Source organism: Psittacula echo (genome assembly GCF_963264785.1).
Source record: "Psittacula echo genome assembly, chromosome: 23".
NCBI lineage: Eukaryota > Metazoa > Chordata > Aves > Psittaciformes > Psittacidae > Psittacula > Psittacula echo.
The window spans coordinates 5600795-5628472 of NC_137748.1; the positions used below are offsets into that span (position 1 = coordinate 5600795).

General features: G+C 63.9%; 1 protein-coding gene across 1 annotated transcript; it reads left to right on the plus strand.

Moving 5' to 3' along the window:
* Window positions 1-1838: 1838 nt before the first annotated feature.
* On the plus strand, window positions 1839-27678 carry ARHGAP23 (Rho GTPase activating protein 23; the record flags this gene model as incomplete). Its single annotated transcript, XM_080633584.1, has 24 exons — window positions 1839-1889; window positions 13036-13215; window positions 15582-15606; window positions 16353-16445; window positions 16806-16884; window positions 16995-17049; window positions 17564-18935; window positions 19822-19977; window positions 20103-20214; window positions 20306-20363; window positions 20500-20637; window positions 20736-21035; window positions 22109-22170; window positions 22477-22607; window positions 22778-22896; window positions 22979-23134; window positions 23818-23896; window positions 24223-24296; window positions 24420-24509; window positions 24657-24782; window positions 24923-24964; window positions 25054-25147; window positions 26526-26557; window positions 26671-27678. The coding sequence occupies 24 exons, from the start codon at window positions 1839-1841 to the stop codon at window positions 27676-27678; spliced, it is 4632 nt and encodes a 1543-aa protein (XP_080489710.1).

Here is a 27678-nt window from a genome sequence, read left to right on the forward strand (position 1 = left end):
TGGCCATGCATGAAGCACATGGAGGGGGAGCAAAGCTTGCAGGAGCCGCCAGCCAAGCAGGACATGCCCGTAAGCAGGATCAGACCCTGTGGCCTCTCTCCAGCTCCCAGTTCCCGGTGTTTCCGTGGCCGGCGGCTCGGTCCTGTGTTTGTTCTGGTGGTGCTGAGGTTTCTCCAGGAAGTCATTGTTGACACAGACTTGCTCAATTGTGTCACGGAACCCAGGTGCTGGCAGCCCCGGGCTGCTCAGGGCTGGCACTGACCCTAGGACATGGCATGGATGTGCCAGAGCCCTTGGCACAAGCTTGGGCTGCACCGCGTGTCCGGCGTGAGCTGGAGCTTGCGCATCCTGGGTGTCCTCCCTGTGCATGGAGCCCTGTCCCTGCTGGGGACCGGGATGAGGATGGTGACACCCGCCCGCAGCAGAGGAGCCCCCTCAGGGTGCTGTGATGGGAGACTGGGCGACCACCCTGCTGCGCCCTGCACTGCCTTGGGCTCAGCCCCCCTTGGGCTCCAGCCCCTGTGTCCGTGCGTCCCCATGGGCTGTGCCCATCACTCCTGCCCGGTTTCCTGCCTCCTCCTGCTTTCCCATCACGTGCGGCTCCGTTTCCCCTCTGGCCTTGCTTCCATCACCCCGGGGCTGGTGCTGGGTCCCGGCTGTGCCTATTCCATGCCATTTGCCGGGCTCAAGCCTGTGGTGACTCTGTGCTTGTGCCGCAGCATTGCGGTCGCCTGCTGTCACCAAAGCACCTTTGAGGTGCTGTTTGCACCCCGAGACTCGGGTGTGGGAGGTAATTTGCTCAGTGGCTGCTTAATGACGGCTTTGGGATGCTCTGCTGTGGTCCAAGCGGCCTGAGCCGGGCTGGGCCCTGTCTGGCTGCCCCCATCCCTCTGTCTGCCACGCCAGGCTCCGTCCGTCTGTCCTGCTGTTTCCCGTCTTTGCCGTTTCCTTTCCCCGTGGGTCTGTGTCAGCCTTTGTCCCTCCGTCAGCCCCAACCCCGGTGTTTCCGTCCCCGTGTCTGCCTGTGCCAGTCCCCATCACTCCCGTCCCCCTGTCCTGGTGTTTCCTATCCATGTGCCCTGCCGTGCTCCTCCTCCCGCATTGCCCGGCCTTGGCCTTGTCCTGCTGGTCCCTGTCCTGCTTGCTCCATGATCCCTCTGCCCACTCCCTCGGTGCCTGCACTGGTCAGTTCTGTTCCTGGTTCCCCTCCTTCTGTCCTGGCTTATCCTGTCCTGGGTGTCCCTTGCACATCCTGGGGTGTCTCATCCCCATCCCTGTCCTGGTCCCTGGGTGTCCCATCCATGTCCTGTCCCTGTCCTGGTCTCTGAGTGTCCCCTGTCTGTCCATGTCCCTGAATGTCCTGTCCCTGTTCCGGTCTCTGGGTGTTCCCTGTCCACCCATATCGCAGTCCCTGGATGTCCCTTGCTTGGTCCCGGTCCCCGGGTGTCCCATCCATGTCCCACCCCAGTCCCGCTCCCTGGATGTTCCACCCCTGTCCCGGGCCCGGCTCTCCCCATCCCGCTCTGCCGCTGCCCGCCCCGCTCCGGTGCCCGCGGTCCCTCCCGTCGGGGCGGTCCCAGCCGCGCCCCGCCCGCTCCCGCCCGCCGCCGCGGGCGCCCGGAGGAGGCGGAGCCGCAACCGGGGCCGGGGCCGGCCCAGCCCGAACCGAGCCGAGCCGAGCGGGACCGGATCGTGCGGGGCCGGGCGGGACCGCACCGCTCCAAGCCTCATCGGGCTGAGCCAGGCTGCTCCGAGCCGAGCCGAGCCGAGCCGAGCCGAGCTGAGCCGAGCCTTGCTAAGCCGGGCCGGACCGAGCCGAGCCCGGCCGCCGCGCCCCGATGAATGGGATCGCCTTCTGCCTGGTCGGGATCCCGCCGCCCTCCCCCGCGGTGAGCGGCACTGGGTGATACCGGGTGGAGCGGGGAGGCTGTGGACTGGGGGAACTGGGAGGCACTGGGGGTGCGGGCATGGCGCCCACGTCCGGCAGCGGGGCTGGGCGATGCCCAGGCTCCTTGGGGGCTATGGGGCTGGGGCAGTGGGACCAGAGGGATCCAGCCCCGCTCACAGGGCTGTGTGCCACGGGCGATGGTGGCCGCGGTGACTCGTCACCGGTGACCATCCGCAGTGGTGTCGTGGCAGGGCGGTGGGGCTGAGGCGCCTGGATCCGGCCATGGGGCTGAACGCGAGACCTTGGGGCTGGGCTTCCCCTTCGTGGGACAAGACCCGCGAACACCCACGTGTGTTTCCTCCATAACTTCTGGCTGGGCTCTTTCCTTCTGGGTCCTGCTGCTCCATCCCTGCCAGCTCCATCCCCACCAGCTCCTGGCATTGGGCAGGCAGAGACCCCTCTCGATGTGCCCATAGCCCCTCGAGGTCCTGTCCTGCCCCTACAAAGGGCTTCAAGCAGGCCCTCAGCCTCGAAGGTGATTGCATCCCCACTGCCCCACGCTGCGGATGCTCCTCCCGTGGCGTGGGCACCGGCATCACCCTGCAGGCGCTGGGGCCATTCCCGTCTCCCTTGGGAGCAGCGTGGTGCCAAGAAAGCCCAGCCCAGCCGTCGTCTAAAACCCCATTTCCTGCCCATTTCATGCCAAAGCCCGGCGAAGGCGTGGGGTGGGGATGGGGACGGCGCTGGGGGCCGGTGGTGGGGGGCACGCCGGGGATGCGGCCGCGGTGCCAGGCTGGCACAACGCCGGCTAATTTGAGCAGGGGTTGCACGTCCTTGCCCCAGAGCTGAATTCGGCCTCTGTTCCTCAGTTCCTGGTTATTTGAACTCGGCTTCCTCTGCCCGGCCATGGGGCTAATAACCAGCCTCAAAGGATTAATTGGGGTGTGCGAAATGGTTCAGATATGGGGAGTGCTGCTCGTTGCAGCGGCTGAGCATTAATCATGGTTTCTCTTCAGATTCCTCCCTGCTTACTCCGTACCCTTGAGTGCTTGCAGTCAGAATTGCCACACTCTTGAAATCTGCTTTTCTGCTGCTTTTTGGGGTGAAATCTGCCCCTTTGGGTGGGCAGGACCTAGTGCAGGGACTTTGCTTGGTGCCCCCCTGGGTGACTTGGGGCTCTGGGTGACTTGGGGGCAAGCTATTACAGTGGTGGAAGGCGCTTTGCAATCCTCCAGCGAGGACTTTGTGCTGAGCAAGCAGAAATCCAGCCCGACGGCCATCCCCGGGGCTGCACCCCCCTGTCCCCCGGCCTTTGCCCAGTGGATGCTGCCCTCATCCCCGTGCGGCTCTGCCTCCGTCCCCATGTCCCTATTTACCGGTGCTCTTGGCAAACTGAGTTTCTTAATGCCTTTTTCTTCTTCCCTTCCCTTTCTTTCTGAGCCCTGAACTTGAAAGACAGGAAAAGCCTGTGCTCGGTGCCGCAATCCCGCCTTGCAAGCGCAAAACCTGGCACCGGCGCCGCGCTGGGGCACGTGGCTTGATGCCACCCCGGGGTCCGGCTGCCCACACCGGGGGGCTTTGAAGCCATGGGGTCCCCATGAAGGCTTCTGAGCTCACCACTGCTGTGGCTTTAACCTTGACCTGTCTCGTGTGCTGGCACCGCTGGCGCCCGTCTCTTGCACCGCGGGGGACTGATGGGTGATGTTTAATGTCCCAAAGCCTCCCGGGGCTGGCAGCGCTGCCTGGGTGCTGTCATCTGCACTGTGAAGTGCCAAGGAACCACTGTAGGGAGTGGGGATTGTGGTCTCTGGGGGGGCTGACGTTGCAAGCGTGGGGGACATGGTGACAGCTCTTGGTTTGGGACCGGGGCTGGCACCGGTGGTGCGGTGGGAGCTGCATGAGCAGATCCCAGGAGCTTCGGAGCTGTGTTCTGGGGTCTTTCCCCACTTTGAGCAGAGCAGGGAGAAAACACACAGGGATGAGGGGATCGTGTTGGGAAGCTCCTGAGCTCCAGGGAATGGCTTTTTATTCTCATTAAAGGGCGACAAAAAAGCTTAGGTTTCAAGTCAGTGCCATCCCATGAATAAACCAAGTTTGTCTTCAGCAGGCAGCAGGACCTGATTTAAAAAGGAATGGAGATAGATGACCTATTTTAAGCTCTCAAGTTGGAAACTATCGACCTGGCCGCCTCTGGGCCGCGAGCAGCAGGGCCGGCTGCACAGGCTGAGCCCTGCCTCCTGCTCCCAAACCCATCCGGCTTTCCAGGAGCCGACCTGGCTTGGGATGCCCCAGGTTGTAAAGCAGGGTGGCTGCTTTAAACCTGCCGCCAACCTCCTGGCTATGGACCAGATGTCTCCAGCACTGGCTCCGAGCACCCGAAGCGGCTGTGACTCCCATTTCCGTGGCTGCTTATCCCAGGATTTCATTAAGTCTTCCCTAATTGCCGCAGCCAGACGTGTTGCAAGACCCGCAGCGTCGCGGTCCGGCACGTCGGTGCCGCCGCCTCGGTGGGAATCAGCTGCATGCCCTGTGGTTCCCAGCTCCCGGATTTCTTGGCGTGGCTGGGATAGGGGATGGGTCCCGCTCCCCGGCCATGCTGGGAAAATGGGAGCTGGAGCTGGGCTCTTCCCAAGGAAAAGGGTGGTTGAGGGTCATCAAGTGGCCATAATGGAATGGCTTTGTCCATGAGGGTGTTGGCCCCAGAATGGGATCCAGCAGGATCCCCCTTGCCTCTGCCTGCAAGTGCTTTGCTTGGTTAAGACCCTGCTGCAGCAGGAGGGAGCTGGGGCTGCAGTGAGCTGTGTCCAGCCTGGGATAGGGACGAGATTCCTGCCATAATTCCCGATCCAGAGCTGGGTCCCCCCATGATGTGCAGCCAGGCAGGTCCCAGGGCTCTGCTGTAAGATACCCACCGTCAGTGGCACCCCCATAGCAGCACCCACAGACCTGTCACCCCACAGTGCCAGCATGGGGGTGCCCACAGTTGCCTTCCCCTCTCCCCAGCCACCCCGGTGGCAACAGTGGGCCCCTTGATGTGGCCGAGCGCGTGGGGCGGCCCTGGGGCGGGTGGGATGGAGCCCGATGGCTCTGGGGGACAATTGTGCTATTGTGGCACACACTGGGCTCTTTCAATGCCGTGCGAGGCGGGGGGCCGGGGCTGGTGGTGACTGGTGTGACACCAGTGGCAGGATGCTGCTGTCCTTGGGTGGGATGGGGAGGTGATGGAGCAGGGGGGGACAGGCTGGTCCTTGGGTTTATGGATGCGCGTAGGCTGTGGAAGAATGTTGGGCTGCTTCTAATGGCAGGAAAACACCGCTGGGTTTTCGGGCTGCAGCAGAGCAGGAGGTGCTGTGGGAGCGTGGTGGTCCCCAGAGCTGCCTCTTGTCCTCGCTGTGGCTGGAGGGAGGCTTCTTCATTTCCCTCATCCATTGAGGGATGCGGGATTTGTCACTTGTGAGCATCCCCCTCCCTGAGCATCACCCACCCCTGTGCTCTACCGCATCCCTGGTGCGCAGGCAGCACCCCAGGGTGGTACAAGGGGTCCCTCCACCATGCGAGGGGTGCACGGCCCTGGCCCCCAGCCCGGGCCCCCGGCCTCGAGCAGGGCAGAGGCTGGAAGGAGCCGGCAGCTCCTTCCCTTGACCTCCATGGGTAGGATTTTCCGCCGTGGAGGAGCGGGAGTGGAGCATTAAGGTGCCTCTCGGAGCCGCCGGAGGAAATGGCTCATTGTTAGTGCTGCTGAAAAAAACAGGGACCCGAAAACCTGCAATAATGAGGCCAGCTTCTATTTGAGGGTTTCCATGGGAAAAACAGGAAACGGAATCCTGGTCCTTTTCTAGGGCTCGCTGCTGATAACACCGCTTAGGACGGGGAGAGGATGAGGAGCTGGGGGTGAAGGCGGGCCCTCGGTCACCTCCTCGCTGTCACGCTGGCTCTGTGCTCCCCAGCTTCTCCTGCAGGGTTTGGGCCATTGGGCACATCCCGACCGAGCTCAGACCCGGTGTGGCTCTGATCCCTTGTCCCCATGGAGCCACTTCCCCCATGGTGCTGTGTGTTAAGGATGAGCCGTGTGTCTGGGAACTTGTGGGACACAGGATGGGGAATGGAGGGGGTCTGGGGATGCCCTAAAGGAAGAGCCCATAGGATGGTGGCACCACGGGGAGGTTCTGCATCAACAGGGGATGTGGTGTCCCCTCATCCCGGCTGGCAGGGATGCCCTGTGGGGGCTCTTGGAGGTGTGGTGCTGGGTGTTGGAGAGGGCTGAGCTGGAGCCACGTCCTGCCAAAGGGAGCTCAGTTTGGTTATGATGTGGCCGGGAGGGGATGGAGCCAAGCGGAGACCTGGTGTGGGGCTGTGAAGGAGACGCTGTCGAGATAAAGGTGGTGTTGGGAAGGAACAAGGCGATTTCCTTCCCCATGTTCACACCCAGAGCGGAGCGGGGGGAATGTTCGAGAGCCAGCCTGTGGCTCCTCCAACCTCCTCCTCAGGACTCGGCTTGGTGTCACCCAGGAAACATCACCCCTGTCTGGGCTGCTTCGGATGACGGGGATGCGGTTCCCCGGCCGGGCACATGGTCCCAGTGTGGGGCGGGATTTGGCAGTGGGTCCAGTGCTGCCAAGCCATGCACCCTGTGCCATCCCCGGAGCTGGCAGTGAGGATGCGGATGGCCCTCAAGCTGTGGTCCTGGTGGCCATGTCCCATTCCACTGTGACATCCATGGGGTTGACCTTGGTGCAGTGATGGGGTGGGAAGGCAGGAATCTGTTGAGCATCGTAGTGGATGCTCAGGGCACCCCCAGCCCTGACAACCAAAAGCCATCCCCAGAATTCCCACCCTGCCTACGGATAGAGCATCCATCCCAGTAAGTCCCTGCCCAGGCTGGGATGTGGCTTGGGGGCTGCTGGCAGTTACTGGGAGGCACCTGTGGGGGGTTCTCTGCATCACTGAAGTGTTGCTGCCTTCGATTCCCAGCGCTGCTGCTTCTGCATGGGATGTGCATCCGCTTCCCAGCATCTCCCTATGGGATGCAGCCGTCCTGGGGCATGCCGGGGGGCTGGGAGCATGTGCTGGCTGTGTGCAAGCAAGCCAGCACCCCTCAAATCCCTGCTGAGCCGCAAAGCTCCTCAGCCCTGGTTTGGGTTAAGGAGAATTAAAACGCTTTCTCCTGGGGTTGGTAATCCTGAAGGATGGGGCCGGCTTCTCCCAGCACCGTCACCTCCGTGCTGTCCCCCTCCTCCTGCCACCACATCCCCATGGCCAGGTCCTGCTGCTGGATTATGCCCTGGGGTGCATGGGTTGGGTGCAGGCAGCCCCTGCTCTTGGCTCCCTTTGGGGTGATGCCTCCCCAGATGCTGCTTGGCACCAAGGGGTGCTGGGGGGACCTAAAGCAGGAGCAGGCAATGGCTTTGCCATCCAAGGGCTGGGAATGACTTATTGTCTCAACACGGCTTTCTCCTCCCCAAAAATCCTATTAAAACCTCATTTTTCTGACCCTAATCCCAGCTCACCGTTCGGGAGGGATTAATGTTTGCATCCCCTCCCTTCCCTGCGTGCTGTGGGGCTCCATGCTGGGAGAAACCTCCTTCCCGCATGGAAAGCGGTGCGGGAGGAGGGATGCTGAGGCCGATCCCAGCACGCCGTGGTGGCGGCAGGACCGGCAGCTGCCTGTCCCTCTGTCCTCTGTTCCTGCCCCAGGCATGACGTGATCCTCGCTGCGTGCCAGGGGTTGTGATAGCCCCACAGCTGCCGCTGGTGGCACTGGGATGTGATGGGGTGTCCCCCCGAAATGGGACCACCATCTCCATCCTGGCGGTGTCCCCATGGCCTGGGCAGGGTGGGAGAGCCCTGGGAGCAGCAGCCATGGGGCAGGGAGGTGGGGAATGGGGAAACCCCCTTGGGAAAGGCTGGCAAAGCCGGGGCAGCGCTGCCTGGGGTGCTCCGTGCCTCAGTTTCCCAGCGGGTTTGGCCGGGAGGCGATGCCGGCACCGGCACCCCGGGGTGCGCGTCCCCACGCCTGCCGCAGCGTGCCGGCGCCGGGGCATGCCGGGAACGCCGCTGCCTTTCCCCCTTGCTCTTGTTTGGCTGCGCATTTAGGACACTCCTGTGCAAAACACAAGGGGGTTGGAAGGCGTCCAGGAGCGCTCGCATTCCGCAGGGTGGAATCTGCCCCCGCCGACGCTGCTTGACCTTTCCTGCTTTGGGCTGCAGGAACAAGCCTGGGGCCCATCCTCCCCGAGATCCCCCCCTCCTCTGGGGGGACAGGGACCCCCAGGAACCCCCCCGGGCTCCGTGCTGCTGGGGAAGGTGTGAGTGGAGGTGGCAGGATCCCATCCGCTGTTCCCACGGTGTTCCCGGATGGAGCCATCCCTCTGGGGCAAGCTGCTTTTTGCCCCCTCTTAGCTGAAAGCAAACACCCCCCCCCCCCCCCCCCCCGGGCTCTGCTCGCACCCACAGCTCTGTTATCCTTGTCTCAGGCAGCTCTTCCTGCTGGGATGTGCTCCCACGGAGACCACAGCATGCACACAGGGTGACAGGGGCAGAACGCGATGGCGGGGATTCGGCTCCTGCCTTTTCCCATCCCAATTTCTCCTTGGGTTGCCAGTATGGATGCTGGGATGGTGTCGTGGTGTCACCAAGCAGTCAAGCCAGCCCTCAGCTGGGCTTGGGGCAAGAACTGAGGCTGTTTGGGGGCACAACCTTGGCACGTTGGCCAGGGTAGACTTGCTGAATGCTATGGGGAAGTGCAGGGAATGCCTCATCCCTGGCAGTGTTCAAGGCCAGGTTGGACACAGGGGCTTGGAGCAAGCTGCTCTAGTGGAAGGTGTCCGTGGCAGGGATTGGAACTGGATCAGCTTTAAGGTCCCTTCCAACCCCAACCATTCTGTGATCCTGTGGATGCCAAGGCACTGCCACCATGCAGGGGGGCCCCAGGGACTGTCCCCTTGCTGGTGGCTGTGGGCATTGGGTGCATGGCACCGTGCTGGTTCCACTGGTGGCGCAGAGGGGGCAGAGGAGCGGAGGGGCCATGGGGAGCAGGACGCTGGCCCCAGGGCTGCGGGCTGCAATCCCAGCAATGCCCGGCATGTCCCGGCGCGGCCGCATGTGCCTCTCCTTGGCCTCCAGCACGGCAGGAATGCGGCGCGGGACCCCCTCGAGCGGGGACAGGGGCAGGGACAAGGGGGGAGGCATTGCCCTGCTCTGGTGTCTGGGCTCACCACGCTGCTGCCGTTTTCCTTTCTCCTCCCGTGTTTTGGCTGCGGTGGTGGAGAAGGGCTCAGCTCAGGGGAGCCAGGATTAAACCGCAGGGGTTGGTGACTCCGTGCATGGGGAGCAACAGGGACCTGCAGCCCTGGGTGTCCCCCATAATGGGAGATGGGGGGAACTCCTGGTTTGTGAAGTGATGGCCTTGGAGCCATCACCCTTTGCCACAGGCACTGAGCAGGAGGGTTGAGGGGCTCTGTGGGTCCCCAAGGGTCTCTGTTGGTCCCTGCAGTGCTGCAGCAGCAGAGCCTGGGGCTGTGCGTGTGTCTCTGCTGGGTGGGACAGAGGGGACCAGGGGTGACTTGAAGCCCCCTTGTAGAGCCCACTGGTGGCTCGTCTCTGACCAAGCAGGGGGGACACTTGCTGCACCCGTGGGGTGTCCCCCTCCCTGTCCCCAGCATCGCCTGGTGCCCTGTGTGAGTGAGCAGAGGAAGGAAGGAAGGAAGGGAGGAAAGGGCCGGGAGGAGGGCGAGGAGGAAGCAGGGAGGGTGGATGCGGCCCCGGGGTGATGGAGGAGGAAGGGGCAGATTGGAAAACAGAAAAAAACAACCCGGAAGAAAGAAAGAAAGAAAGAAAAAAGGGAAAGTCCTGGCAAAGGGACACCGCAGGCACAGGGGACGGTGGGCTGGAGCCCCAGCCGGGGCGTGTGGCTGTCCATCCTCCATGCGTCCTTCCATGCATCTATCCATCCATCCATCCCACCCTGCTTCCATCCCACCCTGTGTCTATCCCACCCTCCATTCATCCCTCTCTCCATCCCTCCCTTCATCCCTCCATCCATTCCTCCGTTCATCCATCCATCCATCCATGCATCCTTCCATCCATCCATCCATCCATCCATCCATCCATCCATCCATCCATCCTTCCCACCCTCCCTCCATCCCTCCCTCCCTCCGTCCCTCCCTCCGTCCATCCCACCCCGCATCCATCCCACCCTCCCGTCCCACCTCAGGGCTGCAGCCAGGGAAGGCGGCGATGGCTGAGCCCCTGCCTGCGCCGGCTGCCGGCTGAGCCCCCGTGCCCCGCATGGTGGAGGAGAGCGCGGGCAGCGGGGCGCGGGGGTCCCCCCTCCGGCTCCCGCCAGCCCGCAGCCCCGTGCTGGTGCTGAGCAAGAGGCTGTGGAGCGTGGAGCGAGCGGGCAGGGGCTGGCGGCTGGAGCGGCCGGTCGGGGTGGACTGCAGCTCCCCCGAGCCGCGCTGCCTGTGGCTGAGCAGCCTGCGCCGGCTCGCTGCGGGCAGCCCGCACCGCGGCCCCGCCAACCCCCGCACCCACCGGTGCCACCGGGTGAGAACCGCGGGTCGCGGTGGGCTTGGACGGGAGGGAAGGGGCTGGGGGCTCCGCTGGTGCAGGAGGTGGGCTGGGGCTGTGCTGTGTCCCCCCCGTGCTGGAGGTTGGGGGTCCCGGTTCCTTCCCCCGTGCAGGGCTGGAAGCTGCCGGCAAGGGCAGGGCTGTGCCTGGGTGTTTTATTCCCGCTCGCCGTGCCCAGGACGGGGGATGGATCCTGCCCCCAGGGTGCAGAGGAAACTCTCCTTTGTTCTGCCTGTCCGTGGGGCAGCGAGGTGGCATGGGGACATGGGGCGCAGGTGACACCGGTGCTGGGGGGGCGGGCGGGCAGGGGACCTCGCAGGCATTAGGGCTGTCTGGCCCTAACTGCAATTAGAATCAAGCCAAAAAGCCAGGGAGGAACTGGCCTCTGCGGGGATGGGGGACGGGGTGCTGGGGACAAATGGCTGAGGTGACAAATCAAGTGTCAGCCCACTGCTGGGGGAGCTGGAGCATCTCCCACTGCGGGGATGTCCAAGTTAGGGGCACCTCCAAGCCCACACTGGGGGGCTTTGCAGTTCAGAAAGCTCCGAGATGGGGTGGGTGAAGAGGGAAACTGAGGCACGGCGGTCTGGGATGGTTTGCAGGGTCTCTGGGTCTCTGCAATGGATGACTCCGTCCATCAGATGTGGGGTACAAGGGATCTGGAGTGGGAAAACCACCACATTGAGGCTGCAACAATCCCAAAGGACCCTTAATCAGGGCAAGGCCAACCCCCATCCTTGGCAGCGGGATCAGGGCACTGGGTCCCTGTGGGATGGGAGCGTTCCCGAGTCATTCCTCCTCCTCCATGACTTAACGGAACCTCGGGATAGAGCCATGGCCGTGGCTGTGAGCACAGGGACACATCCCCATCCCTGCGGGTCGGTGCTGTGGTGGTGTCTGCCCTGATCCTGCCCCCTCCAAGGCTTGTCTGTGCCGGTTAAAATCAGCCGGGCACATTCAGCTGTCAGCTTAAAAATAATCCAGCAGCCACGGACACAATGGAGGGCGCAGATGGGGACAGGCGCCGGGATGGCCCCGGGGCAAAGGGATGGGGGTCCCCCGGGGGTGTGGGGCGCCCATTGCCATCTGGTTTTGGGTCACCGGTGGAGGCTTTGGGGGCTCATGGGGAGCTTTACCCCCTGTACGGTGCTGGTGGTGGGGTTTCTGGCTCTGCAGTGCTGGTGTTTGGGGCATTGCTGCTCTCTGCCATGTTTTGGGGTATTTGTGGTGTCATAGAACCCCAGCCTGGTTTGGGTTGAAGGGACCTCAAAGCTCCTCCAGCTCCAACCCCTGCCACGGGCAGGGACACCTTCCACTGGAGCAGCTTCTCCAAGCCCCATCCAACCTGGCCTTGTCTGTGAGCACCCAAAGCCATAGTAGTTGGGTCTGGCAGTGATGGAGTGGGTGCTGTGCCAGGGTGATGCCTCGTGGGCTGCAGTGCCGGAGCTGTGCCCTCACCATGGAGACCTTGATCCCCATGGGGACGGGACCCCCAACAGCGGGGCCATGCGGGACGTGCCGGCACCGGGGGCTCAGCCTGGCCCCGCTGAGCTGCCCTCACATTTCCCCCCCCGGCAGCGAAAAGGCCCACTCAGCAGAGCACAGACAAAGGCTGTTTTGTGCCACTGTCCCTTTGTGTGTCCCTTTCCCCTCCCCGCTCCCCATCCATCGCTTCAACCCAGACAGCGCCTGAATTTTAACACCCTCATCCCGGGATGGGCTGGCTCCCGGCTGCTGCGGTGGGGAAAGAGATCCCGCTCCGGCAGGACCCTTCCTGCCTGGCTCTCCCTGCCCTGCCTGTCCCTGCAGCTCCCAGGTTGCTGGGTTCTCCCGTTTCAGCAGGAATCGGTGCTGCCGGGGCACTGGGAAGGGCCCTCTGCTCCCTTTGGCCATGGGGCTGCTCCTGCCGCAGCAGGGCTGGGGGATGTGCAGCCGGATGTGCAGCCACATCCCTCACCAGGGCAGTGCTAGAAACCCTCCCGGGCTCAGCCAAGGTGTCTGTTTCCCTGCTGTCTCCAAGCTCTGTTCCCAGTGCCAGGCAGGATGCCCATGGCTTTGCCGTGGCCGTGTTCCCCATCCCAGCACCGAGATGGAGCCGTGGCGCTCCTGACCCCATCTGCTGCTTCAGGCAGGCTCCTTTGCCAGCGCCCGTCGCGGTGCCAGGTCCCTGCCCTGTCTCGGGAAGCATCACTCATCCAGCGGCTCTTTCCGGCTTGCCTGAGGTTATTACCACGGCGTCATCGGAAGGGGACCTTTTGTCCCCCCCAACTCCCCCATCCGCTCCCATCCCTAATCCTGCTGCGCTGCCTCCTGGGTCCCATCCAGGCCCCAGGCACGGCTCATTCCCTCCCCCCCCCCTTTCTTAATTTCCTTTCTATGCATCTTCTCCCAAAATTTCCCATCCAAGGAGTTTTGGGGGATGGTCTTGGGCTGGAATTCGCTGGGATTAATGAAGGGGATTCCTGAGGGTTCTGGGCAGATCCCAGCCCCAAGCGCGGTGCTTTGGTTGGGCAGGCATGGGGGGGCACTGCCTGTACCCCCTTCCAGAAGTGACATCTTCCTCCTTGTCCCCCCAACAGCCGACACCAGGCCGGAGAGATGGGGCATCCCCAAACGCCAACGTGGCCCCCGAGGGCTCCTTCCCCTGGGTGGGCCCCAAGACGGTGCTGCTGCGGAAGAGCTCGCAAGGGGGGTTCGGCTTCACCCTGCGCCACTTCATCGTCTACCCCCCGGAGTCGGCGGTGCACTGCAGCACCAAGGTAGGGCCGGGACCCCCCATAGGGACCCCCGGGGCTGTTGGTGTCGTGGTGGGATGCAGGGAGCTTGTGTAAGGGTGGGAATGGGGCTGTCCATCGCCTGCTTGGTTGGGGTACCCTGGGATGAAGGAGCCCTCGGAGATGTGCTCTGAGCAAGTTGGCGGCGCCTCTGGAGATGTCCCAAAGCCTTTTGGCAGGGACACGGCTGGCTCTGGGAGCAGAGTGCCCCTCAGCTCTGGACCTGGCTCTGGCATCCTTGGGAATGGCAGGAAAAAGACACTTCAGAGCCCCCGAGGCCAGGGGGAGGCTTGGCACAGCAGGATGATGCTCGAGCTGAAGTGAACCGCACAAGGGCACTGCAATTCCCATTTTTGGCTCCCAGTTTTCCTGGTTGGAAGCTTCAGGCTGGATCTGCCCCAGCAGCCAGTGGCTGCAGCCTGGACCCTTCCTGGGTGCTGCCTTTTGGAGTGACCCACCCTGGGTTGGCCATCACCTCCTGCACCCTCTGAGCCATCAAGAAATGCTCATCCGGACAGCACCTTTCCACTGGGATAGAGGGACCATGCCAAACCACCCAGCAGCTTCCAGCATGGGCCATGGTGCCCTCTGCACCTGAAGGCAGTGATCCTGCTCTCCTGCCAAGCTCCTGGGGTCTGAAATCCTCCTCTCACCCCATACGCTGCAGTGGCAGCTTCACGCAGACAAAGGGAGAAGGGTCTGGGAGCTGCATCCTCCATCTCAGCCCTTTCCCTGCTCCCGGGTGAGCGGACCCGGATGAGCGGACCCGGATGCTCCCATCACCCCGGAGCTTCACAGCCCCACGGCTCTGGCTGCGCCATGGGTTGGCACTGGCTGCCTCCTCCCCACAGGGAACCACAGTGGGAAGTGTGGGGAACCACAGGGTGGGGAGAAGCAATTCCTCGGAGTCCCCACTCAGCATCCTCAGTCACGGCGCTCTTCCAAGCCTCCTGATCCTGCTTCCCTAAATCCTGCCTGCACTTCCCTGCTCACACCGGCAACACAGACCTGAGCAGAAAAGGTTTTCCTATGGGGATGGACTGAACGGACCCCCTCACTTCCTAAAGCATCCTCCAGGGCTTGGTGCCTACATTGGGCACCAGGGCAGGAGGACACTGGGCTGCATGGGAAGGAGCCGGATCAGCGCCGGGAGGTGGAGATGCTCTTGGAAAGACGCTGGGAACACCGGGAATAGCTGCCGGCAGCCGGAGCCGGCGGGGCAGGGTGCGGTGCGGCTGGCTCAGCACCCATGGGTGCCGGCGGGCAGCCAGGTCCGGGGGCTGAGTTTCGGTGGGGCTGACTCAGCCGGGAGGGTGACGGCAGAGCCGCGCTCACCGCATCGGGCCTCAGCCCCAGCCATGGCAACGGCGCTGCTGGGCTGCCCTGGGGGCCAGGAAGGGCGCTGGGTGCTGCAGGGTGAGGAGGGGCAGGGACAGGGTGAGGCCGTGCCTCCAGGGCCTCTCGGTGTCCCCATCGCCTGCCGTGGCACCGCAGCCCAGGCAATGGTGTGTGCCGAGGCTGCAGGATGGGGCTTCTCCTTCCCACCATGCGGAGATGCTTCCAGCCCCCTCACTGGGATGGACACTGGTCCCATCCCAGCACCCCAGAGGGACCTGCTCATCCTGGGGGCGTTGGGGCTGTGCTGGAGCTGGAGCTGAGCCTGTGTCCCCCCTAGAGACAGCAGGATCCAGCACTTGTGGAGTGAGAAATCCCCTTCCCGGTGCTTGGGTCCCTCCCTGGGATACAGGCAGGATGCTACTGGCTCCGTGGCAGGGCTGGGTGCTCAGCACGGTGGGTGCAGCCCCATGTGGGTGCCAGCACCCTGTGCTCTGCCCCAGCTTGGCTCTTTGGGGCATCCCAATGGGAGGATGCGGTGCAGGAGCCCATCAATGCAGTTCCCATCCCAAGGGACAGACCCACGTGGCTCCCAGGGCTTTCCCTGCCCGTAGCTGGGAATGGGGTGCTGGGAACCCGTGCAATGCCCACTGCAGCCTTGAGGACGCCTGTTCAAACCCATCCCCTTCCCAGGGAGCTCCCTGCCACTGGCACCCACTGCCTGGGTGCTGTGGTCCCATGGGTGCCTCTGGCCACCTCCATCCCTCCCCTGGGACCCCGCTGCGGGCATTCAAGCTCTCCCTTACTTGGTGGCCCAGGAGAAGGGTGCGATGCCACCATGGGGCCTTTCCTGCTCCCCCTGCCCCACAACCAGCCCCTTCCCCACCAGTTGGGTGCCATGGGGCTGCGGCAGGTCCCGCATGGGGCTTCATGGCACTGGGACCCCTTGGGTCCCCTTCTGGTCCCCTCCGCTGTGTCCTGGCCACCAAATGAATGTGTTTCTCTTGTTTTGGCAGGAGGAGGAGAACGGGAACCGAGCAGGTGAGCACCGGAGGGACCCTGCACACGGGGGCATGGCGGTGTCACAGTTCACTGTCCCCACTGGCTGGCACTGCAGCCCTAAGCACTGGCTGGTGGTGAAGCTTCGTGGTGTTTTGGTGTCCCCAAAGCCCTTGGGATGTTCACTGGACCTTGTGCCTAAGGAGGGGTCTGTCCCGAAGCCGGAGGGGCTGTGCCATGGCCCCTTCAAGTGGGCAGCTTGGCCAAGCACAGGGTGTTTGGGGACGGGGACACGGCCCTGCTCTGCTGCCCGGGGCTGGTGCTGACATGAGTGGATGTGAAGGTGTCAGAACACATCGGTGCTGCAGGGGTGACACGGCCCAGGGAGCCAGAGCAGGCAGAAGGGCTGGACTCAGCACCCATCAGGGCTGGGAGGACACTGGCCTCGCTCCAGATGGTTCCCAGGGGGTTCAGCATCCCTTGTTGACACTGTCCCTTTGCCATCCGTCCTCTGCCCTCCATTTCTGGCAGCACCCGATGGCTTTCACCCTTGCAGAGGAGTGTGGCTGCAGCCACGCTGGGGAGAATCCTAGGATCAACCAGGTCGGAACAGACCTTCAAGCTGAGCTGTGGCTGGGGGTGCTGGGGCTGCCTCAAGCTCTGCCCAGGACAGGGCTGTGCCCCATAAGGTCCCAGGGGCAGGCGAGGGGGTTACCACAAGCGACCAAGGATGCTCCTTGCCATGGGATGGATTGGTGATTCCCTAATGCTCTGTCCCCTTGGAGCAGGTCCCCCTCGGAGCCGCTTGGAGCCCATGGATACCATCTTTGTGAAGAGCGTGCGGGAGGACGGGCCGGCGCACCAGGCTGGGCTGCGCACCGGTGAGTTGTGATGCACAGGATGCTTGTGGTGCGCAGGATGCTTGTGGTGCACGATGCTCTGCCTGCTCTGACAGGGACTTCATTGCGTATTCTGCTTGCTTTCTTGCATTCCTTCCTTTTTCTCCTCCTTCACCCCCGGCTCTGCTCTCTTGTCCCTGGTCTGGGATGCTCTGAGCAGCAGTGGGGTCCCCACGGGTTAGGCTGGCTTTGGGCTTCCCATGGCTCCTCTTGCCAAATGGGACCTGGCTCTGCCTCTGGCAAAAGCCCTGGGCATGTTCAAACCCTGCTGTGGGTGACCGTGGGGACAGCCCAGTGCCAGCAGCTCCCCATGTGCCTGTGGTGACACTGTTTCTTCCCCAGGGGACCGGCTGGTCAAGGTGAATGGGGAGAGCATCATTGGGAAAACCTACTCACAAGTCATCGCACTGATCCAGAACAGGTGAGTCCCCTTCCCGGGGCTGGGAGGTGACATGAAAGGGGCACGTTGCAGCAGACACCAGTCTGAGGTTCCATGGGATGGTTCCATGATAACATCCGCTTTCCCTGCAGTGATGATGTGCTGGAGCTCTCCATCATGCCCAAGGACGAAGACATCCTCCAACTGGTGAGTTTACCAGGCGGGTACCAGGGCCTGGGCTGATTCCAGGGCTTGGGTTCCCTGTACATCCCTGCCCTCCCAAACCTAAGGGGCTGGTCAATCCCTGATGGTACCCACCCCCCCAGCTTTGTTACTGGATGTCACCCAGTGTGAGGGACCCATTCCCATTGGATTGGGGGGGATCTTACAGCCCTGGGAAGCAGGCGAGCCTCATGCCTGTGCCTGCCCCGTGCTCTGAGGATCCCCTGGGCACGGAGTCAGCGGTGGCTGTGAAAAGTGAGGCGGGAGAACCGGGCCCGGCAGCCGTGCCGGGGTATTTTGGGAAGGAGCAGAGGGAAGGGCGGAAGGGCTGGTGTTGGTGGGAGCGTTGCTCAGAGCTGGGGGCCCCATGGGAAAGCAGGACCGGGAAGGGAGGAGGGCTGCAGCCAGCCCTGCCCAGCTGTCCTCAATGGGGGGGTTTGCTCATGGGGTGGGAACTGGGCATGGGGGGCTGTGTCCCTGACCCCCCATCCCTCCGCAGGCGTATTCCCAGGATGCCTACCTGAAGGGCAATGAGCCATACTCCGGCGGGGCGCAGAGCATCCCCGAGCCCCCACCTATTTGCTACCCACGCAAGACATACACCTTCCAGGCCCGCGGTGCCGAGCCCCCCCCGGGACAGCCACCGGATCCCCGTCCCCACCGCGCTGCAGCCGCATCCCCGCTCAGCAGCCCCGCGCATCGCCCCGACGAGCCCCAACCCGGGGCGCTCCCCCCGCGCCCCATCGCACCCCACGGGCACCCCCCCGGCTCCTTCTCCCGCACCGGCTGCCCCAGCGCATCCGATCGCTACGGGATCCCCTCCGCCACCCCTTCGAGCTTCCCCAAGCACCTCCCGGAGCACCGGACTCACTGCGGCTTCAAGGAGGGCGCCGGGGGGCTGTCGGGGGCCGGTCGGTCCCGCCGGGATGCAGCGGGCGGCAGCCAGCGGGTGCCGGGGCGCCAGGAATGCCAGCAGGCTCTGTCGCGCTGGTTTAGCAGCCAGGAGCCGCGGCGCAGTGCCTCGGAGGAGCGCCGGCACGCCATGCCCCCCCGCTCCCGCAGCGTGTCCCAGGACCGGCTGGGCGGCTCGGCCAGGGCCCCCCGGGGCTGGCCTCACAGCGCCTCGCATGACACCCTGCTGCAGCCCAGCCGGGAGAGCTGGGCCCCCCGTGCCCGCTCCGACCATGCCCTGGGTAGATACGGGCGCTCCATGGAGGCTCTGGAGCCCAGCGCGCTGCTCGCCCTTCATCACCTGGACCGGGAGAGGCTGTGCCGGGTCGCCACCACGGTCGGGCAGCACATCCCGCGTGGTTCCTTCACTCCTTCCTCCTCCTCCTCCTCTTCCTCGCGGGAGCCGGCGCCCGTGCAGAAGCACCCATCGCAGCCCAACCTGCAGAGCGCGGATGATTCGGGGTACATCGGCTACCGCAGCTACAGCCCGTCCTTCCAGCGCCGCACCGGGCTGCTGCACGCCCTCTCCTTCCGTGACCCGGCGTTTGGTGGGCTGCCCTCCTTCAGCATCCCGCAGCGCTCGCCCACCCCGCTCCTGGAGAGCGTGGTCCCCGCTGTGCCACCGCCCGCCGGGCCCCCGCCGGTCCCCACTGCATGCAGGGAGAGCAGCCGGGTGCCTGAGCAGCCGGAGGAGCGGAGAGATGAGGTGGTGCTGAGGCAGAAGCCGCCCTCGGGCCGCAAGGTGCCGGTTCCCCTGCGGCAGATGAACTTTGTCTTCCCTGAGGGGGTGAAGGAGATGGACATTTGTGAGCTGCCACAGCCCAGTGGCAAAGGGGACAGGCTGGCAGCCGAGCGGCAGGGCCGGCGCGTGGCTCCATTGGCGGCCCCCGAGGACTCGTTGGCATCCATCCCCTTCATCGGTGAGTGGGGCTGGCTCCAGGAGGGGGATTTACCAGTCCCGTGCCAGGGAGGACACGTCTGGGGACGGGGAGCGTTGTGCAGTTTCAGAGCATCCATCCGTGGAGGTGTTCCCAAGCAGAGGTGCAGGTGTTGGTGATGGGGTGCCAGGGTTTGGGCTCCAGCAGCCTCATCAGGGGCTGTAGCGATAGGACAAGGGGTGATGGGTTCAACCTGAAACAGAGGAAGTTCAGGTTGGAGATAAGGCAGAAGCTCTTCCCTGTGAGGGTGCTGAGGCGCTGGCCCAGGGTGCCCAGAGAAGCTGTGGGTGCCCCATCCCTGGCAGTGCTCAAGGCCAGGTTGGACACAGGGGCTTGGAGCAAGCTGCTCTAGTGGAAGGGGTCCCTGCCCGTGGTAGGGGTTGGAGCTGGATGAGCTTTAAGGTCCCTTCCAACACAAACCAGTCTGGGATTCAGTGATCCCTCCTCTGTTGTCCAGCACCCCCTGCCCAGCCCCTGGTACCTCTTACTGGGTGTGAACTGGAGCCCTGTACGCTCCTGCCCTGCTCCGAAGCAGGGACAAAGACGTGGAATGATGCACGCGCTGTCTCACTTGGGATCTCCCTGCCCGGGCACCTCTGCCCATGGGGACCCAAATGGGTCTGAGGGAGCCACCAGCTCTGCCCCATCCCTCACTGCAGCCTGCAGGGAAGGGACCCCAGGGGAGGGTTAGGACAGGGTATGGGCGATCTGTGCAGGGTTCCGGGCACATCCTGGCTTTGCTGGGGATGGGAACGTGTCCCCCAGCCCAGGCAATGCAAACCCACCATGTGCCAGAAGGGCTGAGGGGTCCCAGCAGGGTCATCCCCTGCCCCAACCCCTCCTTTAACGTTGCCCACCCCTCTCACAGATGAACCCACCAGCCCCAGCATCGACCTGAAGGCCAAGCACGTTCCTGCCTCCTCCGTGGTCTCCAGTGCCATGAACTCAGCGCCTGCTGTCGCCACCAGCCCCTCCTCACCCACCTTCGCCTTTGCGCTGAGCCGGCATTACTCCCAGGACTGCAGTAAGTGCTGGGGGGGACGAGGACCATCCCTGGGGCCATGGTGTGGGGCAGGATGGGCAGGAGCACCCCTTCACCCTGCAGCTCTGCCCTGTGCCCATGGGGCTTTGCCCTTCTCTCCCTTGCAGGCAGCATCAAGGCTGGCCGCCGGTCATCCTACCTGCTGGCCATCACCACCGAGCGCTCCAAGTCCTGCGACGATGGTCTGAACGCATTTCGGGATGAGGGGAAGATCCTAAGGTAGGGTTGGACCCCCTATTCCCAGACCCAGCACCACACGGGTCCCATTCCCTCCCCATCATCCCACTCACGGGGGCTGCTCTCCCCCCAGGAGGATGCCCAGCCGGGTCCCCAGCCTCCGCATGCTGAGGAGCTTCTTCACCGACGGGGTGAGTGTTGTGTGATGCTGAGGCTTGGGTACCTCTATAGGAGAGTGGTCTGGGGTCGCCCTGCCTGGGTGGAGCACTGGTGGAACAAGGGGTGCTGATGGCATCACCCTCATGGTGCCCTCTGGTCCCCCCACAGTCTCTGGACAGCCTTGGCACGTCGGAAGACGCCCGTTCCAAAAGACACTCAACCTCCGACCTCTCGGACGTCCCGTTCAGCGCCGTGAGGAAGGAGGGCTGGCTCCACTGCAAGCAGATCCTCACCAAAAAGGGGAAGGTATGTGGGCGCCCACCCGAGCCCGGCCGGCCACGCAGCGGGGACGCTCCCCGCCACGAGCATCCCTGAGGTCCGTGCCCCGTCCCTTGTCCCCGCAGAAGGTCGGTGGAGGCATCCGGCAGTGGAAGCGCGTCTTCGCTGTGCTGCGCACCCACTCGCTGTACCTGTGCAAGGACAGGCGGGAGGCGGTGACCTGCGCCCCGGCCCCAGGTGAGGAGGAGCCGCCGATCAGCATCCAAGCGTGCCTGGTGGACATCTCCTACAGCGAGACCAAGAGGAAGCACGTCTTCCGCCTGACGACCGCTGACTTCTGTGAATATCTCTTTCAGGCTGAGGATCGGGAAGACATGCTGGCCTGGATCAAAGTCATCAGGGAGAACAGCAAGGCTGAGGGCGAGGTGAGAGCCACATGGGGCTCCCGCCTGCCTCTGGCTCTCCCGGCACTAACCGCCTCGGCTCTCTCCGGCTCTTTGCCTTGTGCTGCTTCCCCAGGCCACGGCCAGCCCGGGCTGGTGCGGAGCTCACGGTGCTGTGCTCCCAGGGGTGCATGAGGGCTTAATGGTGCCGCGGCATCCAAGAAGAGCGCGGCTCCACTGGCCTTGGCCAGGGCAGGGTGCGTCGGGGTGCTTGGAAGTGATGCTCCATGCGCCGCAGGCAGGGTCGGTGCTGGATCCACCAGCAGCATTTGGTTGTGTGGAGGGACAGGAGCGTGCGCGGCTCTGCCGTGGTGTGTTTTGTCTTCACCGTGCTGTGGTGTGGTTCCTTCCATGGAGAGACATTGGGCAAGGAGCTGCCTGGCAGCACTGGGCACGGTGTCCGCATGGTGCCGGTGCCAGGTTGGGGCTGACCCTTTGCCGTGGTCTGTGCAATGGGTTGTTTGGTGTGAGATGGGGAGAGCTGCTCCCTTGGGCCACGGACTCCAGCGCAGGGTGCGTGGGGCTGGATGTGCCGTGACGGCCTCATTTGGTTGCTGTGATTGTGCCAGGGTTGTGGCAGGCTCTGGCCCCCGAGGGTGCGTTGAGCTTGGTTCTCTGTGTTCTCTGTGGCACAGCCCCTCTCTGGAGGGTGCTCAGTGGTGCTGGCAGCGCAGGGATGGTGCTGCCAGGTTGGAGCTGTCTGGGGACCTGCTGGTGCCGCTGGGCAGGACCGTGCGGGCAGCATCCCACAGGGATAAGGCGCGTGTCTTTGGATGCTCTGTGGTGCCGCGGGTGCGCCTGGCGCGGGCAGATGGAGATGTGTGTGCCATGGAGGGATGTGCTCACCCCTGAGCCTCTGCGTCCGGCTTGGACCCCGTGTGTGTGGCAAGGAGCTCTGGAGACCTCAGCAGGGCAGCACTTCAGGGACCTGCTCCTGCCTTTGCCTGGTCCTGCCTGGCCCTGCGTGGTACCCGGCAGAGCATGGACTTGCCTGGGGTCTCCGTTGGGATGCGCTGCTCAAGCTCTCCCTTCCCCTCTTCTCTCTGCCTCCCCAGGACCCCGGTTTTGCCAGCCAAGCACTTATCAACAAGAAGTTAAACGACTACCGGAAAGTGAGGTACGGACCCGGGGCCGGAGGGCACCGACACCCCGAGTGCTTTATTCACCTCGATTGTAAAGTGATGGAGCAAAGCCAGCGCCTGCCTTGACGGGGCAGTGCTGGAGGTGCTGGTTGCGCCCGACTGCGCTCAGGCTGCCGGCAGGGTCTGGTCCAACCAAACTGGCACCGAGCAGCGGGTTTAAAGCAGCTCAGGGCTCCCCAGGGGTCCTGGAGGATGCTGGGCAGAGATGCCAGGAGGCTTTTTTGCGCCGGGCTGGTGTCCCCCTGGCCATGCTCCGCCTGAGCCTCCTGCTCTCCCTGCAGCCCCGCGGGCACCAAGCCCGATTCCTCCTCACCCAAGGGCCCTCGTGGGCTGGGGATCCGAGCCGAGTTCCTGAAGCAGACGGGAACCAGCGCACCCCGGTCCCCCAGGCAGGATGCGGCCGTCACGAAAGGTAGGGCCTAGCCCTGCGTGTGGGACACCCCAGCAAACCCAGGGGCTTTGCAAGGATGGAGGGCTCACCCCAGGGCTGCCATCATGTTCATCCCTATAGGGCAGTAGGGATGCTCCTTCCCTTTATCCCTGCTTGTTAGCAAGTGATGCTGTGGGTATTTTTCTCCCCAGATGACAGCAGCTCCCAAAAAGCTCCATGGGGCATCAATATCATGAAGAAGAACAAGAAGTCTGTCCCCAGGGCCTTTGGCGTGAGGCTGGAGGACTGCCAGCCTGCCCCGGACAACAAGGTACAGCCGTGGTGGCAGTGCCAGCCCTCTGGGGACCCCACGCAGCCCTGGCACCTCCATCACCTCCTCCCTGTCCCTGCAGAATGTCCCCCTGATCGTCGAAGCTTGCTGCAAGGTGGTGGAGGACCGAGGGCTGGAGTACATGGGCATCTACCGCGTGCCCGGGAACAACGCGGTGGTGTCCAGCCTGCAGGAGCAGCTCAACAAGGGAGCCACCGAGATCAACCTGCAGGACGAGGTGAGGGCAGGGTGGGCTGCGTGTCCCCGTCCCCATCCCTGTCCCCAGGCTGCTGGGATGCTCTGAGGTTGTTGTCCTGGCTCATGGCTCCGTCAGCATGCCTGAATCCATCATCATCACTGTCTCCGTCATCATCCCTGTCCCCGTCATGATCATCATCCCTGTCCCTGTCATCATCCTTATTCCCGTCATCATCCTTGTCTCCAACATGATCATCTTCCCTGTCTCTGTCACTGTTCCTGTCTCCATCATGATCATCATCCCTGTCTCTGTCATTGTTCCTGTCTCCATCATGATCATCATCCCTGTCTCTGTCACTGTTCCTGTCTCCATCATGATCATCATTCCTGCCGTCATTCCTTCATCAGCCCTGTCTCCATCGTTATCCCTCTCCCCATCATCATCCCTGTCCCCATCGCTGTGACCGTCCCTGGAGTGGCAGGGCCGCCTAGCGGCGGGTGGCAGCAGTGTCAGTGCCAGCCTGGGGACGCATTTGTCCTCTTGCATCTTGTCACATCGCTGCCATGGCGCAGGTCTTTCCCTGCCAGATGCAGGGATGGGGACAGCGCTGGCTGGGATCACCCTCGGTGTTGGTGGCCTGGGACTCCCCGAACTTGGGGACTTTGATGGCAACCGGGTTTGCCTGGCCTGGTCCCCCTGAGCATCCTCCTCTCTCCCCACAGCGGTGGCAGGACCTGAACGTCATCAGCAGCCTCTTGAAATCCTTCTTCCGAAAGCTGCCCGAGCCCCTCTTCACTGACGGTGAGTCACTGCACCGGGGCCATCAGTGGCCACAGATGACCCTGTGCTGATGGCCATGGTGGTCACCAGGCATCCCCAGCACCCGTTCCATGCTGGGGACAGGTCCCCAGACCCTGTGACAGAGTGAGCCAGTGAGCCCCCAAGGCACTGCAGACCCCGTCCTCCATGAGGCCCCTGGGCCAGCCCTTGTCCTTGTCCCTCCCATCCCTGTGGGACCCCACCACCCCTCCCCAGCACCTCCATCTGGTGCACCTGGGGGTCCCTGGCCTCGGGGGGTGCCCTGTGCGCTCCTCCCAGCTCTGACCCCCCCCGTGTCCCACTTTCAGACAAGTACAATGACTTTATCGAGGCCAACCGGATAGAGGACGCCAGCGAGAGGATGAGGACGCTGCGGAAGCTGGTAAGGAGATGGAGCTGGGTCTAGGGTTGGGAGCACAGCCCTGGAGCCCCACACTTTGGGGGCTGGTGTGGATGGGGAAGGTGCAGGGGGTGAGCTGAGAGGTGACCTGGTGCCTCCCCACAGATACGGGACCTGCCAGGTCACTACTATGAGACACTCAAGTTCCTGGTGGGCCACCTGAAGACCATCGCTGACCACTCGGAGAAGAACAAGGTATTGCCCATCCTGGGGCTCTCCTGGACCCCGACCTCACCTCAAGCATCCCCACCTTGGGTTGAGCCATGGCTGCAGTGGGGTGGGAAGGGAGATGGGTGCCTGATGAACACCAAGGAACAGACACTAATCTGGCTCCGGTTGCAGATGGAACCCCGAAACCTGGCACTGGTGTTCGGCCCCACGCTGGTGCGGACGTCTGAGGACAACATGACTGACATGGTGACACACATGCCCGACCGCTACAAGATCGTGGAGACCCTCATCCAGCACGTGAGTGGCGCTGGTGGGCAGTTGGGCATCAGTGCGGAGGGAGGGGAGGCTGATCCGCACCCCAGGGATGGGGAACGGGGCTCCCTGGTCACTCCGAGCTCCTCGTCGGTCCATGACCCCTTTTCCGTCTCCCCCCACAGTCAGACTGGTTCTTCAGTGACAAGGAGGACAAGGGCGAGAAGGTGGGTCCCGTCCCCATGGGGGTGTCCTGGTGGGGCGGGGGGGGCACAGAGCCTGGGTGGGAGCCGGGGTGACCACTGTCCCCTTGCAGACCCCCGTGGATGAGAAGGAGGCTCAGTCCGTGCCCAACATCGAGTACCTGCTCCCCAACATCGGCAGGACCGCGGCGCCCGGCGATGCCGCAGGTGAGGAGCAGCATCCGTGGCACCGGTCCCCCCGGTCCTGGCACTGGAACACCCCAAGGCCCCTCTCCACTGCTGAGACCCCCATGCTCACACCCCCGCGGGCAGCCAGCCTGTCTCACCATGGCCATGGCAAACCTGGGTGTGCTGGAGCGGGACATCCCAGTGCCTTCCCCACTGGAAAGTGGGGACATCCCCCCAGTGCCAGCAGGGCCACCTCCCTGTCCTTTCCCATCACCCTTCTCCCCGGTGGCTGCTCCTCATCCCTCTCAAAGCCAGCAGCCCACGGGACCCCTGCTCTGGTCCATGCTGCCAACCCAGAGCCTGGGAGACTTTGATGTTTGACTGATTTCTTACGTTCTTTCCTTGAACTTCTCTGTGCTGTCCTTTTCCTCCTCTTCCTCCTCCTCCTCCTCTTCCTCCTCCAGCGGACCTCCTCGAGAGCTAGAGCGGGTACAGTTTGATTCTGGGTGCATTGCTCACGCACTAACTGCTCGGGGTGACCATGAGAGAGTGGGAGCAGGGAGGGAAGAGGGTCCTGTCCTGCCTGCCCACTGTCCCCAGGGTCCCCAGCATCAGCCCCAGGGGCTGCTGAGCACCGAGGGACCCCCAAACCCTTTAACCCCGGTTCTCTTGTGGGCTGGTTTGTGTGGCGGCACTGGGGATGCTGTTGGCATCCCCCAGCAGTGATGGGTGCTGGTATCCCAAGACCAGCACACTCAAATACTGGGGTATGGGAGTCCCAATGGGTCTGTACCCCCTTTCTGCCTCCCCCTCTCTCATCGTCAGTGGCTGTTAACCCCATCCTGGGGCATGCGGGGTGGGAGAGGGTGTCTGTTGTCTTGTCCTTGTCCTTCACACTGCGGCAGTGGGGCCAGGGCTGATTGTCACCCCCATGTCCCGCTTTGCCCCTTACACTGGGGGACCTGGGCCAAGTTCCAGCCCTCTCCGGTTCAGTCCATCTCGGATCCCTCTCCAAGGCTGGATGTGGTGTTGATCCGGCTCCCCATGCCCCATCCCCGTGCTGTGGCAACGGTAGCACCATGCCCACTGCAGGTCCCCTCTGTGCCTTGTGGCCCTGGGAGGGTTGGGGTCCCGTTTCTGGGGTCCTGGCTGTGTGTGTCCCCCTTATCCCAATCCTTACTTCGGGGTTCTACACCAGCAAGTGGTGCTGAGCACCCCTGGAGCCCCCCCAGCCTTTAGGCACCACCAGATGCGTTGGCATCCCTGTTTACCAGCCGGTCTGATGGCTCCAGCACGTCCCCATCTTGGTCTGGGGAATGGAGCAGCATCCCCCAGCTCTACCCAGCACCTCCCCTGCCCAGGACTTACCCATCTCCTGGGGGGCCTGGTTAACCCCCCTTTCCCCTCTGCTTTACAGGCTCGACCCGCAGCGGCTCCGCCAAACCGAAGGTAAGAGGATGCTGGGCTGGGGGCTGGCAGGGAGGGATGCGATGGCTTGGGCATGGAGCTCATCCCTAACCCTGGCACTGCCATCCCTAACCCTGGCATCACCATGCTCCCAGGGCACGTGGCCATCGCGAAAGGCACCGCCGCACCGGGAGCTCCTCGCCATCCCCTTCGTCTCGGCCGCCGCGCGCAAGAGGAAGAAGAGGAGAGAGGCCGAGGGCGTCGGGAGCAGCACCGATGACGATGCGGAGCGCAGGGATGCTCCAGGCCGGGAGCAGGAGGACGAGGGGACCACGGCCATCCTGCCGGGACATGGCAGAGCCCCCCATGGCACCCGCACCGAGCCGGCGGTCCCCAGCCCGGCCAGGATGGAGCGGGAGAGCTCCCTGGAGCCCGGCGATGCCGTGTCCGAGGCAGCTCCCGATGCCCGCTCCATCGTGTCGGGCTACTCCACCTTGTCCACCATGGACCGCAGCCTGTGCTCCGAGGTGCAGTCGGTGGCCGGGAGCCGCGGGGACGAAGCGGACGATGAGCGCAGCGAGCTCAGCCACATGGAGACGGACACGGAGAGCCGGGAGGGCGCCCAGCGCCGCCCGGGGCAGGCGGACGGTGGCCCCGGGGGTGAGGACAAGGGGCTCCTGAGCCGCCCTTCCTTCAATTCCCACCGCCTGATCCAGTGCGACACGCTGGCCCGCAGGAAGCTGGCGCGGCCCCGGCCGGCCGGTGACACCGCGGTGCCCGCCAAGGAGGAGCAGGGCTGGGGTCCCTCGCTGCGGGAGCAGCTCCGGCAGCGCCTGCGGGGCTCTGCTGAGGACATGGGGGTGCTGCTGCGCCGAGCCCACTCCCCGGAGACGCGCCGCAGGAAGAGCAGCTGGCGCCGGCACACGGTGCTGGTGGTGCCCGGCCGCATCAAGGACCTCAACTGCAACGAGTGGAAGGAGCCACGCGGGATGGAGGTGGCCCCAGGACCCTGCCGTGACAAGGACTCTGGGCTCAGCAGCTTGGAGTCCACCAAAGCCCGGCCCCTGGCACAGTCTGGCATCACCGGTGAGGCATCGGGTACCAAGAGCCCCCCCAGCAGCCCCGGTCCCCCGGCCCCCCTGCGCTTCCCGCAGTGTCTGTGA